The sequence below is a fragment of the Thermobia domestica genome, chromosome 11, assembly GCF_964235325.1.
Source record: "Thermobia domestica chromosome 11, izTheDome1.hap1.1, whole genome shotgun sequence".
Classification (NCBI taxonomy): Eukaryota; Metazoa; Arthropoda; class Insecta; order Zygentoma; family Lepismatidae; genus Thermobia; species Thermobia domestica.
Window position 1 is genome coordinate 5579425 of NC_137464.1, and position 17980 is coordinate 5597404.

The 17980-nt window shown below is 31.9% G+C and overlaps 1 protein-coding gene across 5 annotated transcripts in view; it reads left to right on the forward strand.

Annotated features, from left to right (window-relative positions):
- Positions 1-4605, forward strand: part of Ppn (proteoglycan-like sulfated glycoprotein papilin) — a 557431-nt gene extending 552826 nt beyond the window's left edge. For all 5 annotated transcript variants that reach the window (XM_081729955.1, XM_081729958.1, XM_081729956.1 and 2 more), the window contains 2 exons: positions 429-542; positions 4095-4605. In XM_081729955.1, the coding sequence (XP_081586081.1) occupies positions 429-542; positions 4095-4291 (311 nt within the window). In that variant the 3' untranslated portion in view covers positions 4292-4605. The remainder of the gene's footprint in view (positions 1-428; positions 543-4094) is intronic.
- The last annotated feature ends 13375 nt before the right edge of the window (positions 4606-17980 follow it).

Sequence of the window (17980 nt, forward strand, 5' to 3'; positions counted from 1 at the left end):
ACAGAAACACATTGTCAAGTACGTGAGTAATCTCCAGGTGAAGTTGATGCATTGCTTGACAATTTGATGAAGATTACTGTAAATACAGATTTGTCTTGGTAAGTCCGTTCCATTTTCATTCCTTGATGTTTCTGTTCATTTTCTTCCTGTTTTTAACCTCTGTGACCAAGACTCCAAGGGAGAGTCGAAAGCTTGGAACTCGAAAGAAAATTCAGGAATTACAGAAATCTGGAAGTAGAATGATTGTTACAATTCCTGAGTGTGGTTTTGCATTTACTGAAGAACAAATTAAGTAAAAAGTTTGATGCATTGCATCTGTTTCCTTTCTTCTTCTTTTTTATTATTATGATATTTCTCCTTTTTGTTTATAGAATGCTAATTAAATCCTGTTATTTAACTCTTTATGTGTTTCCTTTCGTTTGTTACAGAAAGCAATAAATTGCTCATAATAAGAGCGAACGGAAGCGACACAGGCACTTACAGATGTGAGGCTTCTAATCAATTTGGTTCTTCGTCCTCCTCAGTTACCATTCAAGTTGAAGGTATGTAGTTTTATATAAGTATCGTCTAAAATTATCTTATTATATTAGTAAAACAATGAATATAAATATTGTATTGGACGTTAGTTTAACTGAATCTATAACGCAGAAGTAATATCTATGTCACTATTAGAACAGAAGTATGTGTAACGAAGTTAGATGCATGTGTGTAATAGTTAGTAGAAGATAGACAAAAATAGATCCAATCTTCAGTTTAACTGTGTATTTGCTTTACGTATATCAGGTGTTCTGAAAATGGCACCCACGGACTACAGACCACTACTCTACAAGTCAAAATAAAGCGAAAAATATATATAATTTTATTTTTGTTTGGTGACGCGAATTGTACTATGTGGCAACGTCGTAGATAAAGAAAAAAAAAATAAAGTAGATTTACCAATCCATTAAACAGTTACATCGATTCTTTCCAGATTGCAATTAAAGTCGATAAACGTTGACACTAGCACCATCTATGTAACTGTTTGATGGATTCGTAGAGCAACGCTAATGGTTCCAAGGTAATCTACAACGTTGCCACATAGTGATTTTTTTTTTATTTCCCACAGCGGCATAAGGAGATTCTGAAGGGTATATCATTATATAGCATTTTCTCTTGATTGTTACCTGAAGAATAGCGCTCTGTTGCCAGTGGGTTTCTTTTCTTTTCTTTTTTTTTTAGAACATCCCATATAATAAATAAATAAATAAATAAATAATATTTATATATTAATGAAAGCAGAAAATAACCAGATCTTTTCGGAACTCGCACCTTCAGAGGATTTGTCGTGTAAGAATCCCGGTTGTTTTCTTCCTTCATTAATATATATTGATAATAATACAACCATCAAATGAGTTCTGAATATGGACACTGGGCTGTCTAAACACAACAGCTAGGTTAGATTATGGTACAAGTCATGTGATCTAAGTAAACTGACCTCTGTCCTTGTTTATTTTATTGTTATACTGCTGTGGTCATGCTATGAGAGTTTAATCCTAATTCCTCCACTTGTCTTCTTTTTGTTGCAGATAGATCATGGCCACTCCATTAGAAGTTTGCATCAAAGAAAAATAAAGAACAGTGATCCGGTTTCTGTGGTCGGAAGGTGTATCAGGGGCCGCAATCCATCAAAGACTTTCGGTACAATACGGGGACAGTGTCTTACCGCAACGGAGTGGCTATGAACTTTTCATGGATTTCATGAATGGATTGCGGTCCCTGATACGAATACACCTTCCGACCACAAAAACAGGATCACTGCTCGTCGTTCCTCTTTGGTGCAAACTTCTAATGGTGTCGGCATGATCTATCTGCAAAAAAATTAGACAAATGGAGGAATTAGGTTCAAACTTTTATAGCATGACCACAACAGTCTTCTTGTTCACCTCAACCATAGGTTGGTGGGCAACATGGAAATTTTAAAACTTTTCTCTTACTTGGGAGAGCTGTTTTATACTTTGATAAGACGAACGTCCATCGACACATTTCTTGATGTTAGTAGTCCTCTTTTCCTATTGAATGGTTGTTTAGCCTGCGGTATTCTAAAACTTAACGTCTTTTTCATTTCTTCCGTCCGAGGATATTACACTTCCTAAATAGGGAAACGTCTTAACGTCTTCGATTTTCTCTCCATTTAGCCATACGTTTGCCTCTTCCCGTCCTGTTCTTTTTTGCACTTTATCACTTTGGTTTTCCTCTTGTTTATCTTCATTTTTTCATTTTTTTTTTCAGTTGGTCGTTCAAGTCTGAAAGTGCTTCCTGCAAGTCCTTTTCGTTCTCCGCTATCAATGCTATGTCATCAGCAAACCTTATTGTACTGAAAACATGACTATTCACTTTTACGCCTTTTTCGTTTTTATCAAAGAATTCCTACATAACATCTTCTATATAGACGTTGAACAGCAGAGGTGAAAGTCTACATCCTTGCCTCACTCCTTTACTTATTCTTGCTTCCTTCTGATCTCTTCCTATAAAAGCTTTCTGGTTCCTGTAAAGTTGCTATATTATTCTTCTGTCTCTGTAATCCACTTGCAGGTTCTTCAACGCTCTGAACATGATATTCCAATCTACGTTATCAAAAGCTTTCTCTATGTCAGCAAATGCTATCATAATTGGTTTATTTATTCTGATGTGCTGTTCCATGATCAACCGTAGACTCAGTATTGCTTCCCTTGTCCCTCTTTTCCTCCTGAATCCAAACGGTCCTCCGATAGCCGTTCTTCGATCTTCCCCTCTATTCGTTGTGCGATAATTTTGTAGTGTTTTTGATGCATGGGAAAGCAAACTTAACGTTCTGTGTTCTTTGCATTTCCGTGCGCCTTTTCTCTTCGGGATAGGTGCCAATATGCTTTTCTCGAAGTCTCTTGGTATTTCTATAACAATAAAATAAACGAAGACAGAGATCAGTATGAACACTATAAAAAAAAGTTATAGCTACATTGAGGATAATTTTTGACTTACCCTCGTATTTCATAGATATCAGAAAAGAGTATGTCGTAATAAAATTCTATTGCAAAGTTGATTTTCCATTGAAGACCTCAGAAAGACTCTAATTACACGCATTTGACGTGTTCATCCATACTTATTTGACACATTCTTTTCCTGCAACACGACAATGATTTAGCTCATTCGATAACATTGATTCATAATTTCGGCGGAAAGAAATGTCGCAACATTACACTCCTCCTTTTATTTACTAATTTGTTTTTTTTTTCCTGCCAACAAAATTTGATATTGTTGATGAAACTGGTTGGTAAATTTAATTTTTTTTGATAGTAAGATAATCAGTATTAAAGTATTAAGAGTCTGACATACTAAAAACAATACGAAAAAAAATACCATTTTTCTTTTGCCTATTATTCATAAGTAAAGGAGATAATAAAATGCAACTTACCACAATCATAGATAATGTTATTCTATAACAGAAAATATGAACCTGAAGAATTTTCAGTGTTGCCATCCATAGATCTTACAGTATTGCCAGAATATTATTTCCCCCAAAATTTAAGTTAAGGCAGCGACTAGATGAACGAATTCAATTGCATTTGAGTACGTATCATGTTGTTTTAGTATCCTATGAACTACTTTTTAAGTAATATTATTATTTAATTTTAATAATTGTATGTTAATATTATTTTGTTTATTACAAACTAAATACAACTGTTATTTAAAAAGTAGTTCACAGAATTCCAAGACGACATGATACGTAATCAAATGCAGTTAGTTCGTTTCTCTAGTCACTGCCTTAATTTAGATTTTGGGGGAAGTGTTATTCTGGCAACACTGTAATTTCCATTGATAGCATCACTGAAAATTCCTCAGATTCATATTTTCTGTTGTAGAATAACTTATCTATGATTGTGGAAATTTGCATTTCATTATCTCCTTTCACTTATGAAAAACAACGAAAAGTAAAATGGTAAATTTTGTATTATTTTTTTTTTAGTATATCAGGCTTTTAAGCAATTTAATTGATTCTAACCTTTATAGTGTTATTTTGTATTCTTTTTTTTCCTGAAAATTTTTATTAGTATTTTTGTTTTCTTCTTTTATTTTAGGTGTTTACGTACATCCAAATTGCACGGACAACCCATTCTTCGCCAACTGTAGACTAATTGTAAAGGCACAATATTGCACTCATAAATATTACGCCCGATTCTGCTGTAAATCGTGTACGCTTGCAGGGCAGTTACCATCGTACGGCCCACATCTCGAGGAGACGAGAACAGGTAGATTATACAGCCAAAAGAAATGAGAATAAACCAACATATTTACTAGTCCATCCGGTGCATTTAATGTTCAGTGTTTTTTTTTTTTTTTAAAGTACACTAGTGTCCTGACTATGTCAGAAGAAAGAAATGAAAAATTTCTTTGTTTTTTTCGTTTCGTTTTTGTTTTTTTTTTTAAATGGAGCCTCATTCCATGTGTGTATATGAGTCAAAATAAAATAAAAGAAAATCAGGTGCATATACTTTGCTTACAGCGCAATCGTCCTTTTATTTTTTACTTTTCTTTTAGTAAGAGCTTGCTTTTGTAATTAAAATCATGAAAACAAAACAAAAAAAAAAATTCAAATAGTGTTATTTGAGATATACTGAAGTATTGTCTCTTTTTTTCAAAGAAAAACTAAAGTAAGTTTTATTTTCTCCCCCAGCATTAGTAAATTTCGGTTATTTTACCTGAATTACTTGAGTACAGTGGCGTATTTACGATTTTGTTCCGGCGGAAGGAGCTTTGCTAACTTTATTCCTGGAAAATTTTGCAAGATATTTCATTTATTGTAATAGAGTAAATAAATTTACGGGAGTGCTTAAGCCTGAAGGCCCCCCCCCTTATATACGCCACTGCTTGAATATAAATAATAAAGATAGTTTTTTGACCTAGTTATTTCTTTTAATACATAAACATGCTGAGATGCTATTCTCATTTGTTACTATTATTATTATAATTATTAATTATTATTATTATTATTCGTTACCATTGTGAATGAGGCTATATTTTGCTATTATCTGCGTCGCTACAATTAATTAATTTAGTTAATTAATAAAGTCCTAGGGCGAGATAATATAAAAAAAAACAAAGTCTCTTATTATGATGATTGCGAACTCTTTTTGGGATGGATGAACGAAAATTGTGAGTATATGGGAAAACGTGCAAGTGTGTGTGAGTCGTGGCTAGATGTGAATATGTAGAACGTATGATTGTAATGAATGAATGAATGTATTAGTGAATGGATGTATCATGTAAATTTAGATAAACATAAAAATAAAATAAAATCGACAAGAGTTTTTTAAAGAAAAAAATAAAGATAATCAAATTGTAGAAAATGGTAAAAAAAATTATGTTTTAATTTATCTTTGCAAGCTGCCATTTATTAATAGTATAATTATTATAATCTGTGTTAATTTACTTAAGTCAACAAATGCTGATGTTTAGAAGAAGGATTTTTGAAAAAAAAAACGCAAACTTTGTTTTAATTTAATTTTTTCCTTAGTACGTTTTCATATTAAAGCAGAGAATTGTAGGTAGAAAAAAAAGAAGCAAAAAAAATCTGTTGTGTATAGCAAGTTATTAAGACATGTATTATACAATATATATATATATATGTATGTAAGAAATCATGATTTAATAATAAAATAAGAAAATGAAAGAAAAGCAAAAAGTTATCTGTTTACAAATCCGGTCTCTGTTTTCAGCATTCTTTCAGAGAAAAAGAAAAAGAATTATTAGACGTAATAAGTGAATTGATCAATTATTTGAAGGCACCTCAGGTAAATAACTTCAATTGTACGTATAACAAAAAAATTGCTCTGTGCACTTTTACTACAACGTAACTCACCATTTTGCAGAAATAAATGTAGTGAACGAAACAAAAACAATTGTTTTACAGGACTTTGATACTTTTTAAAAAAATATTTTTGAGACTTAATAACTAATTTTGTTTTTAACTTTTCATATTTTCTAATCACGTAGATGCCTGTTGATTGGCACATTTTTTTATTAATATAAAATCACAATCTTTCTTTTTCTTTTTTTAAAAAAATCTTATGAATTTTTCCGAAGCAATAAATCGGAGTCATTGTATGCACTTCCATGTTTATTAATATAACAATTACTTCTTTAAATACTCACTACGAACACACACACACACACTCACTGATTAACATGTGATGTTCTTTTGTTTGTTTTTCTTTTATTGTATTTTATTTTAAATGAGTGTTTTGTAGAAATTGCGGATTTTCAATTTATGTGTAACATTCCTTTCTTTTTGTAATGTGTGAACGTTGTAATGACCAAATTACCAAGATCTTTCAGTGGTGGTTGCCTTATAAAAAGCAAATTCTTAATGAGTCTATTGTAAAAGCACAATTTTCAATAGCTATATGTAAATCTCTTAAGAAAAATAATGTAGAAAATAAAAAAATATTTTTGCCAACATTAGTCAAAATAAAAAACAATTTAACCGATATCTAACATGCCTTTATTTCTTGCCTTAGAATCTTGTCAAAAATATTTGTAGCAAAATAATAATATTTTGTACACAATGTCAAAGTGAAAAAAAAGTAATTGTATAAGTGTCCTAAATGTCAAATAAACAACTAAGTTGTGTAACTGTTATTTTTTTTTTAATCTTGAGAAGAAAGAGAAACAAAATTTTTTGAATGTCTTTGTAGCTTTTATGTAAATAACTATCTTATAGATATATTCTTATATTATTATTATTATTATTATTTTTAAAAATAATTTGTCGATAAATGTTGTTACAGTTTTTTAATATGTATTACAGTTCATATTATTTTTTTCTGAAGATGTGATTACATGAACACTGCCAAGAAAACAGAATTTGCGTTTGTACATGATGGATGTCAAGCCATAAACTTTTTTGTTTAGCATATACGTATTACCATATTCTTTCTATTTGCTTCTTAACCAGTATATTTACTTGAAAACAATAGAAAAGAAAACTTTATAGGTATATAATAATAAATATAATTTTTTTTTAAAAAAATGCATTATTCAACAGCGGACTCAGAAACAGAGGAATGTACGATTGTATTGTTGTTAATGAAAGAAAGAAAAAAAGTGTTTTCAAATTCTAAACAGAGATAAGAAGTGAACCTTATTCATTGTATTATCATTTGTCAAGACTGTAAATAATGAAACAAAAAGAAATAAAGTACTTTAAGTAAAAACGATTTGTTTCTCCCTTCCTTTCTTTTCTCTTTCAGGATTTACAATTAAGCTCCATCTTTGTTTTTATATGTGTTTAATACCTTCATCTTTGTTTTGTTTGCGATGAAAACCTCCATCTTTGATTTATTTGTTTGTGTTGAAAACTCCATTTTTGTTTTGTTTGTGATGAATATATCCATCTTTGTTTTTGTTTGTGTTGAATACTCCATCTATGTTTTTTGTTTGTGATGAATGCCGTCAGCTTTGCTTTAGTTTGTGTTGAATACATCCAGATTTGTTTTTGGTTATATTGAATATCCCATCTTTGTTTTTGGTTGTATTGAATATCCAATCTTTGTGTTTTGTTTGTGTTGAATATCCCATCTTTGTGTTTTGTTTGTGTTGAATACTTCCATCTTTCCTTTTTTGTGTTGAATACTTCCATCTTGTTGAATACTCTATCTTTCTGTTGAATATTCTATCTTTGTTTCTTAGCCGAAGTAATTTTATTGAAGGTTATTTTCCTGTTTTCTTTTAAATGAACTGGATTTTTAATGATTTGAATTTACTGATTTCGTCTTCAATATGTCATATATGTTTTGAATCATTCATTTATTTAGCAAGACTGAAGAAACTTGTGCTAGTGCAAAAATAGAAAATAAAATACATAATTTGATCTTAGTAGGTCTTCCCACAGAAGGAAGATGCTGTTACTTGACTGAATTGCACAATATTCTAGCAGTATTTAAATCCACTGCCAAAATGTCTTGGTCACAGTTAGGTTCTGCTATAGATGCTTTAGGTTCGTCCTAAATTGTTCTTTGATTACGTATTGCAGTAAAATATTGTCTGCATTATTGGGAATCTCAACTAATTTGAACCATTCCGCCTGCAAATTCTGATGGATACGATTTACTTGGAAAGATACTTTCCGATTTTTAATTATCTGCTCTTTGCTCATAAGATCTGAACAGATAGAAAAATAATGTTGCGTGTGACGTGGTCGTGGAGTTTTGCTGTGCATTATAACGTTTTAGGTAAAATAATAGCTCTGAGTTCGTTATATTAAAATGATGAAGATTTTTTTTATTTCTAAAATATTGAAAAAATATTTCATATACTAACTGTTCAAATGATAGCACAAGAAATTGAATTTATTTTAACTACTGTATTTTTCGTGGATTTTCTGTATTTAACTTACTATTTTTATAATTAATATTCTTTATAAATGAATTTACATACGTCCATTATGGCTTTCTCTCATACTATATATAAAACTAACAACAATGTTTGGCCACAAAAAATATATATTTATAATATTAATAATAATATATAATAATATATATATTATTACATATATATATATTTCTACAAGTTATCGTTACAGCATGTATGTGCTTGAAAAATAAAATAATAATATTTTATATGGAATTAGTTTTACATTTATTCAAGGAATAATTGCGTCGAATAACAGAAATTTCTTAAGATGAATGAGCCAATATTTACTTATTTTTGGTTCGAATTAATGTACAAACATGTTTAATTTCATTGCTTTATGGAGTGAAATACTGATTTTTCTGTGTTCAAATAATAATTTCATCAATAGAAGTATTTTGAAGAGTGAATTCGTGATTAGAAATACATATTTTCCATCTACAATTTCGATAAACTTGTGAGAAGAACATATAAGCCCTTGGTAAATCAATCAGTTTATGTAATGATCAATTTCAGAGACTACAAGCAAAACTTGTGATAAGGTATCAGCTGTTTTGCTGCTACAGAAATTTTCTTCATTCATCGAAATTGTTCAGAATATTATATACAGTAAATAATTAAATAAAAAAGCTAAGTAGAATTTTCGTCTTTACTATTGAAGCAGATAATTCACTGTTCAGTCAAAACCAATTTAATCAAAGGCGGAATGGTTCAAATTAGTTGAGATTCCCAATAATGCAGACAATATTTTACAGCAATAGGTAATTATTATTTCCTAACTACGATTCATCTTGTTTGATTTCTGAAATGTTTGAGATGACAATAATTATAAGGGTCATTGGGAAAACAAGGAGGAACATATACATTTTAAATATATTATTATGTCTTGCTTAAAAGCCGCGGTCTGTACATTTATAAAATTAAATTTACAACCCGATGCATAAATGTAAATATATCCAAAAGATTTTTTAAAATTAATACGTTAAGATATTTTTGTAAAGTTTGTTTGCTTTATAAAAGTGTTATGACTGCAGGAAATCATATTATTATTATTATTATTATTATTGTTATAATCAAGCTCGAAGTATTAGACGATGGCACTTTTTTACAGTCTGGCAGCTACATTTCCAACTTGAAAACAATCCAAAGTTCCTGCAATTCTGTTCACTTATTCTGTATGAGTAGCTTCTGAAATTGGGTCAAGTATCATTGTAAATATTAACTTGGAAAAGTGTCTAACGATTCTCGATTCTGTAGGACACTCCAGTTCAGGAATGCCTAAACTTTAATTTTAGAAACGCCTTCAACAGTTTTTGATTGCTAGTACTATTACCAGGGTTTGCTCAAGCAGGTCCAGCTTGAAAAAAAAAACACCTTAAAATCCACCTGGGTGTTTGAGCTTTTTATTACTCTATTATTGGTACAACTAAGGTGATGCCTAGGGCCTGGAAGTTAAGGAAAAATCCTCTTTCTTACGAGTGCCAAAAGACGAGGCTTTACATAATATATGTTCATTTTGGGTCATTGTAGGACAAAAAATGGTGGATTTTATTTGTCCTTTTTTGCCTTTTCGACGTGTTTTTGTTTATTGGTCTTTTTTAAAAAATTTTTGTAGGTCTTAACGTCTTCTTTTGCACTTCATCTTTCGACAATAAATTTACTGGCCATTAACTCGAATCACCATCAAGTCTTAAACATTTTTTCTTTAGTAAAGAAAATTCTAATGATAATACATTCTTCAACGACTGAACTAATAAGACCAGATCTGCAGCAATCACAAGTCAGAGAAGGAGGCGTAACAATCTCCTCCAGCAAGGGGGAAGGGAAGTTTTCTTAATTTTAAGTTTGTACTTCAGTTTCTGGAAGAAGGACAGACCGTTAACCTAACAGAAGCTTGTATTTCTTGAGCATTACATTCATTAAATATGTAATTATAATTAAATTGGGTCTTATTCTTACGTCCATTTTTCCAGTTTTTAGGCCCTTTTCTAGATATTTTTTGGGTCTTTTTATAGGTCTTATTCAGGCAATTTTTAGGTCTTCAACTTCCGAGCACTAGTGATGACATTGAAAGTAATTTTTATCAGATTTTGGTGCTTTCATTTTAAGGTATACAACAACATTCAACATATAATAAAGTCTTTCCTAAGATCTTTATAAACTTCTGAATGCACATAATGAATTAAAAAAAAAAAAAAAAAAAAAGCTTAGATAATTATAGAACAAATTAATGTATGAATTATGCTTATAGCCTATTTGAAGTAAAATATGCAATTTTATACAGTATTTTAGCTGTATTTTGCAGCAGTAATATGTTGTATTTTAGAAAATACTGTAAAACAAAATGCAATAATAAAATTTAAGAACATAATGGTTAGGTCTTCCAGTCTATACAAATGTCATTCAAGACGAAAAAGTTACAAAACATTGAAAAACTAAAACGTGCATGATACTTCCTAATTTAGTTTGAAATTATTTTCTAGTTTGCAGTCACTAAGTTCAATGTTGCACAATATGAAAGGATCCACTACTCCTTAGCATCTCCCTTACTTCCTTATAGTAAACGATTTTCCACGGTAACTGTGCACTATCAGTAGTTGAGCCTGTTCAAGAAAAACTCAAAATGGTGGAGTCAGCACTTCTGAATCGCAAAGGGATCTTCCTGTTACAGGACACCGATAAGCCCACGCAGCTAGGATGACCCGGAACACCATTCTATGCCTTGGATGGGAAACTATTGCATCCGTCATATTTCCCGGACATTGCACCGTCCCATTATCACCTGTTCCATTCCTTGGACAATCACCTTAGTGGACGCCAGTCCAAATCCCTAATAGAGGTGCTCAATGCACTTGATACTTTCTTCGTTTCACGGCCCACCAAGTTCTACTGCGATGGAATCCATGGTCTTCCAGAACGTTGGCAGAAGATCGTCGATACTGATGGGGGCTATTTTTGACCTTCCAGGTATATCCTTGGTGACATATCGATGTTCGAAGATGGTTGGTGAAAAAGAGACAAGAACTTCCTTGGTTATCTTTATATATCTTTGTTTTAGATTAAAATATTTGGTATTCATATTTGGCTAACATTACTTAGGTGAGACTCCTGGGGTGACTCGCTCTACATTTGTTCGTTAGTTTGCCTGTATTACACATACTATAGTGTGGAATTGTAAGATTTTTAAGTTGAAATTTTGAGAGTAAAAGCACAAGACATTCTAAATTTGCTGTGTAGATATTCTCGGCGATCCAATATAAAATTTCAAAATGCCAGCATTTTTTTTTTCAAAATAGCAGTGAATAGAAAATTGTTCCAGTGTGACTATGACAATTTTGAAATATAAATCACATTTTAACACCCTCTCCCCAAAGACATTGAAATATTAAAAATAAATAAATAAATAAAATAAACCCGGAAAGCCCAAAAAACCCATGTAGCTCCAGGTAGGTTGGTTGTTTCTGAAAATCCGGTTCTTCTTTCAAACCCTGACTATTACTTTACTACTACCACTACGAAAATACGAATAGTATCAAGAAATGAGTTTTGCGTTACAGTGTGAAAGTACAGTTGACTCCAAATTATGCGAATTCAATATTCAAACTTTAAGTAGCACATCCGTAATTAGTTAAAAACAGGAACGAGATCAAAGACAGAACCTGTTCCTCGGACGCTGAAACCATATCAAAAAGCCATTACTCACTATTTCTAACTGTGTTTTGCTCTGTGACAATAAGCATTGAAACTTAAAGTAGTATTAAATTTCAATCACTTTCGGTTTTTTAGATTTTGTGGCTAATGGTGGTGGTATATTCTCTTAAGGCGCTGAATTGATTCCAAAGAAACTACTTCTCTCCATGTTTGTTCTATGGCGACCAACTCAGAAGTCGGGAATGGTTGATTTCTACCACTTCTGGTTTAAGTAGAGAGTAAGTGGAGGACATGGAATCTATTCTTGGGACGCTGAATCAATTGAAAAAAAAAAAAGCTTCTCCATGTCTTTTCTTTTTCGTTTTTGCCCTATCGAAATCAGTATTGAAACCGGAAACACTAGTAGATTTCAACCACTTCCGGTTTTGTTGGACTATTACTGGAAGTAATGACGTTTTTTTTAAGACAGTGAATCGATTGCAGAAACCGCTTCACGCTATATGTTTTTGTTGTATGGCTATTAACGTTAAAAGCTTAAATTGTTGATTTCTTCCACTACTAGTTTGAATAGAGGGCTAAGAGAGGAAATGTAGTCTATCCTTGGGATGCTGCATCGATTGCAAAAAAAAAAAAAAAAAAAAAAAAAAAACAGCTTCTTGATATCTTTTATCGCTTAGGTCTATGGAAATCATGTTGAAACCGGAAATAGTAGTAAATTTGAACCACTTCCGATTTTAGTATAGGGTTGTGGATAGTCATAGTAGTCATGGAGTCTATCTGTTCTCGTTTTTATTCTACGGCAATAAATGTTTTAGCCGGAAGTAGCTAATTTGAACCACTTCTGGTTGTAGTATTGGTTAACCGAGGGGAGGAAACTCATTCTTAGAAAGCTCAATCGATTGTGAAAAACCGTTTCTAGATATATCTTATCATTTTTGCTCTGATACCTATCGACAGACAATCGGACGGACGGATAGGACATAGGCGTTCTATAAGGCTCCCGACACTTATGCAGAACATAGTTTGGAAGTTTAATAATAATAATAATAATAATAATAATAATAATAATAATAATAATAATAATAATAATAATAATAATATAGGTAATTTAGACTTTTAAAAAATCTCTTCGTACATGGGTTATAGACGTAGCAAGATCTGGACTTTGTGAAAACTTTCTTAATAATATTTCTGGAACTAGGAGCAACGATTTTGTTTAACCCTTTAATTGGCAAGTATTGATAGCATTACTATTAAAATATTTAGTTTGCTTTTATGGTTGAACCATGTCCTCCTGATCATAATTTCGTAATTTTTAAAGTATTTTTGTACTTTGGTAACAAAATACAGAGTGTTTATTTCAAAGCAACATTGTCCTAAAATAGGTCTTATGTGTAGCTACTGAGCAACATTTCCCTATTATGGTAAAATATCATAAGAATAATCTCAGTAATTACCAACAGTTCCGTTGAAATATTTTCCTACAGAGCAAAAAACCACAAATAAAAGAAAATAAAAAAGAACTTTTGCGGAACATAGGAGATAGAGCTTCTAAAATACTAAATGTGACTATCCCCTGTTGACGAAGATTAGAAGTATCTAAAGAAGCGACCCGCAAATCATGTATATGAATATTGTATGAAAGCAATAATGCCAATGAAGTATAATTCTTGTGGATAACGCAATAAAATGCGATGTTGCTTGAGAGCAACACTGCCCAATAAAGGGTGAAATAGAGTAAGTCTCCTAACATATGACAAGAATTTATATCTCCACTTTGAAAAAATCCACTAAGGGATAATTGTAAGAGAATAACTAATAGACCTAATGATTGTGAAGAAATTAAGTATAAAATTATCTAGTTTTTTAAAAAAAGTATGAGAAATAAGTTCCGATTTTAGGTAGATTTATGCAGAAACGATTTTAGTAAAATTAATTTACAGAATTAATGAATTTTATTAATAGCTATCATGTTGCACTAGCACGATCAGCTACTAGGGCAGACATTTCATTAGTAGCATATAAGTCATATAACATTCTTCATCTTCACCTAGTAGAGGGTAATCAAACAATATTTTAACTTATGGAGTAAAGTGTCATTTACTAGACATTTGATTATTAAATGGATTGTTAGTAGGATTGCTAAATTCAATTAGACACTAAAAGAAAGTCAGACTAACACATTACCACCCTTATTTTTAGTACTTACGATCACTATTCTTAAGCACTAACACTAACGAAATGTATACTAAATGTAAATAAAGCAAGTGGTCAAACAAACCTCAGCATGAATTGCTTGATTGTGTCAAATACAAGAACCAGTGGCGTAACTTAGGGGTCCGCAGGGCCTGTAGTGTGGGGAGGCCCGCAGGGTTTGGAGACTCACTGCGAAGCAAATGCCAAGAACTATAGGTTACAAAAAGTGAGCTGAATACGGAATCCATTTCCCTGAACAACATTATTTACTTTAGAAAAGAAATATATGCTCTGGATGAAAATTCGTTCATTCTAGCAACATCAGTTTTAAAAAAAATCATCTTAGCACTCGAAGGTTAAGGGAAAATATTTTTTTTTTTTGGTGAGTATCTATTTTAATTGTAATTTTATTATATTCCATGGATTTAATAACCATTGTCTTCTACAGGGACATAACATAGTGGAAAGTTAATGGGCATGGGAAGGGAGCCCAAAAATAATCCTGCGGGGAGGCCCAACATTTTTCCGTTACGCTACTGACAAGAACTCAATTCTCGAAAAGTAGCGAACAAATTTTCCATTTAGTTAGTTATCACAGTTTTGTTATGAAAACTAGTGTCATCTTTGTCACCAAGGATGAATTCAGGGGGTATCCCGGGGAGAATCTCTCCCCCCAAGAAAATTCATTCCCCCCGGAGAAACTCAAAATTTCAATCACAAAATGTAGAAATTACTTCATCCAAACTCCCCTCCCCCCGAGGAGTTCATATTCCCCCCGGGTGAAAATGTTTGAATTCAACACTGTTTGTCACAAAAGAGTTCCTTATCATTGAAGTGGAAATAAGCTGTTTTTAAAATTTCTTTTAACAGATGTAGAAGGAAAATCAAGAAATAAAGATAAAAGAGCTAGTTGCACTGGAATTGCAAACTGATTGAAGCTCGATATTGAATTCCATAAAAAGGATTACCATCTTTCCCCTGCAGGTGTGTTTGCTTTATCTTTCACTAACATATTATTTAAAGAAAGAGAAAAACAGACACAAGGAGATGGTATTTGTAGTGTTTAGAACATATAACTAACGGTTTGAGCACAATTTCTAACTTCTACGGCACAAACTAGAACAAATTGAGCACTAAATATTAGCACATGTTTGAATCCAATCTGAGGTAGTGGGGGGCTAGTGTGAAGTTAGCCCACCATCATTGTTGTTTAATTCCTTTGTTGTTAATGGAACACAAATTCTAAATTTTACCGAACAAATTAAACAGTAATTAGTGATAGTATTTGCAAGCCTTTGCCGAGAGGTGGGGGCTAACTTCATATACCCTGCATCTTGTCGTGATAGCTAAAGTCGCAATGTTACCAACCCACCAAAGTTTAAAATTATCGCATCCGTTTTAGAGTTGTTTTATATCGATGTGACTCTGGAATCTATGACACTTTTAAATCAGCCTGAACAGAAGTTTAAAATCACCCTGCATAGTATTTTTTGAGACAGTAACAACTTAAAGCCGGTGACAAGCATCTTGGCATTTCAGCTAAACGAATAAAACGCAAGCACTGACGCGATGTTGCCAAGTGGAAAATGAGTGTGGCTATGGCTGGCTAAGCAGACAAACTACAACGCGATCAGGTGACAGGGAATAGACGTGGATGTGTACAAAACAAACGTGGCAATACCGCTGGCCTCTCATTTGCTAGCAGCATTTAAAGGGAACTTGGAGCGCCGACTTCAAATGCCGAGACGTTTGTCACACCGTTTAGTTTAACCCATGGTAACCAGGTGTGGATCTAGAAGTTAAAAACTGGGGAAGGCAACGAGAACCCGCACTATGATAGGTATATCATGAGTTTATTATAAACTTCCAGAAATATATAAATAATAGCCTAAATATTTTTGTCACTCAAAAAACTCGGAGGAAGGGGGCTAGACCTTCCCGGCCCCGGTATAGATCCGACTCTGATGGTAATAGATCTATAGCTATAAGTCAGAATATCTTCAAACAGAAGTATCTTTTTATTTAAAAAAAAGCAAACCGAAAAGTTCTTTTAGTATTGATTTTCATCTCTTGAAAAGAAACACGACTTAAGAAAAAAAAATATTACGAAAAGTTTGGATTGGATTAAAACTTAATCTACTAACGGTATTTTGTAAGGCACAAAATGGCAATATGGGAAAACGTATTTCTTTTCGGTGAAGGAGCCAAGATGTTAATTTATTGATTGCTTATTCTGTGTGTGAAGCTAGCTAAAATCTCTTTTGAAATAGGAATGCCTGAAAATCGTAATAGAATGGTTCCATTCAAAGATAAGTACAAGAGAACATGTTTCCCCCCAAAATATAGCTTTACAGAGAACTAAGTGAGGTAATCTTTCAGTGTGTGTTTGTTTTATTCGTGAATCTTAATTGATTTCACATTAATTACCCTTTCATTTTTTTTATTGTTTTTGCGTAGTTTTATTGCTAAACAAAACAAAGCGAGAGGTGAATGAATCTCTAAGTTAATTAAACTTCTAAAGCAAGTTTAAACAAGCATGTAAATTTCCCAATTAAACTACCTTCAACTCAAACACCAAGTTTCTGAGTCATATTGTAGTAATCTCTTATAAACAAAACAACCTTTATTGATATCCAAAGGCGTTTTTAACCAACGGGAGTAGACGAAAGACTAGTAAGACGTTAAAAAAAATGATTGATTGCCATAGGACAGGTAGTATAGTGCTTGAAAGGAGACAAACAGATTCTTAGAAGAATAATACAAAACGTGATTTTATTGCATATACGTACATAATGTATGATCGTCACCAAAATGTTAAGAAAGAAATGAATAACATTTAAAGTAAATGAGAGTATGGAGAAGATAATAAATAATATTTCGATTTACACGGGGTTACATATTTCTCGTTCTTATGTTAAGACTGCCATATGCATATTTCATTATAATAACGGACAGAGTTCATGGTTGCGTACTTACACTTGACTGAAGTCCATGATCAGGCACAGTCAATTGACAGCTAAGTCTGCACACCACTAACGCTAAGATTGTAGAACGCCACGGTAAACGATGTTGTGCGAATGCGTTGAGGTTGAGTTGTGATTGCAATATGATGATTTTTGTAAGATTTCTAGAGTATATATATTTATTTTCCATACTTTCATTTTCTATTTCGGATTTGAGAAAATAGGATTGTTTATTTTCCCTTGTGAAAGTCTTCCGTGTTTATAATATTTGCTTTTAACTTTCACTATTTTTACCAGGATATTTTTTGATACTTTATTTAAAATATTTCACTTTTACTTTTTATTGTTTCGTTTCTCTGAGAGATTAAGAAAATACTTCAGTTTTTAATACCACAAAATAAAAAATGTCTTACTAGATAAAAAAAAAACAGTTGCAGTTCTCAATATAAACTCAATTATCCCGAAAAATATTTTCGGTGTGGTATAGGTGGCGGTTTTCTTTCATAATTTAAAGTAAGTTATATGAAATGTAAGTTTCCGCCATTCTAAAGAAATACGAGAACTTAACTACTCCAAAAAATATTTCATCGAATTTGTAAATGGAATTTAAGAAACTGTAAAACATCCCTATAAATTAGACACTGCCTGTGATGTAGGAAAAAATAAAGAGAGAAATTATTATTATGACTTTCAGATACAGTAGTTAACTACGTTCAAAACGGCTGTTAATCCTATTTATAATACAA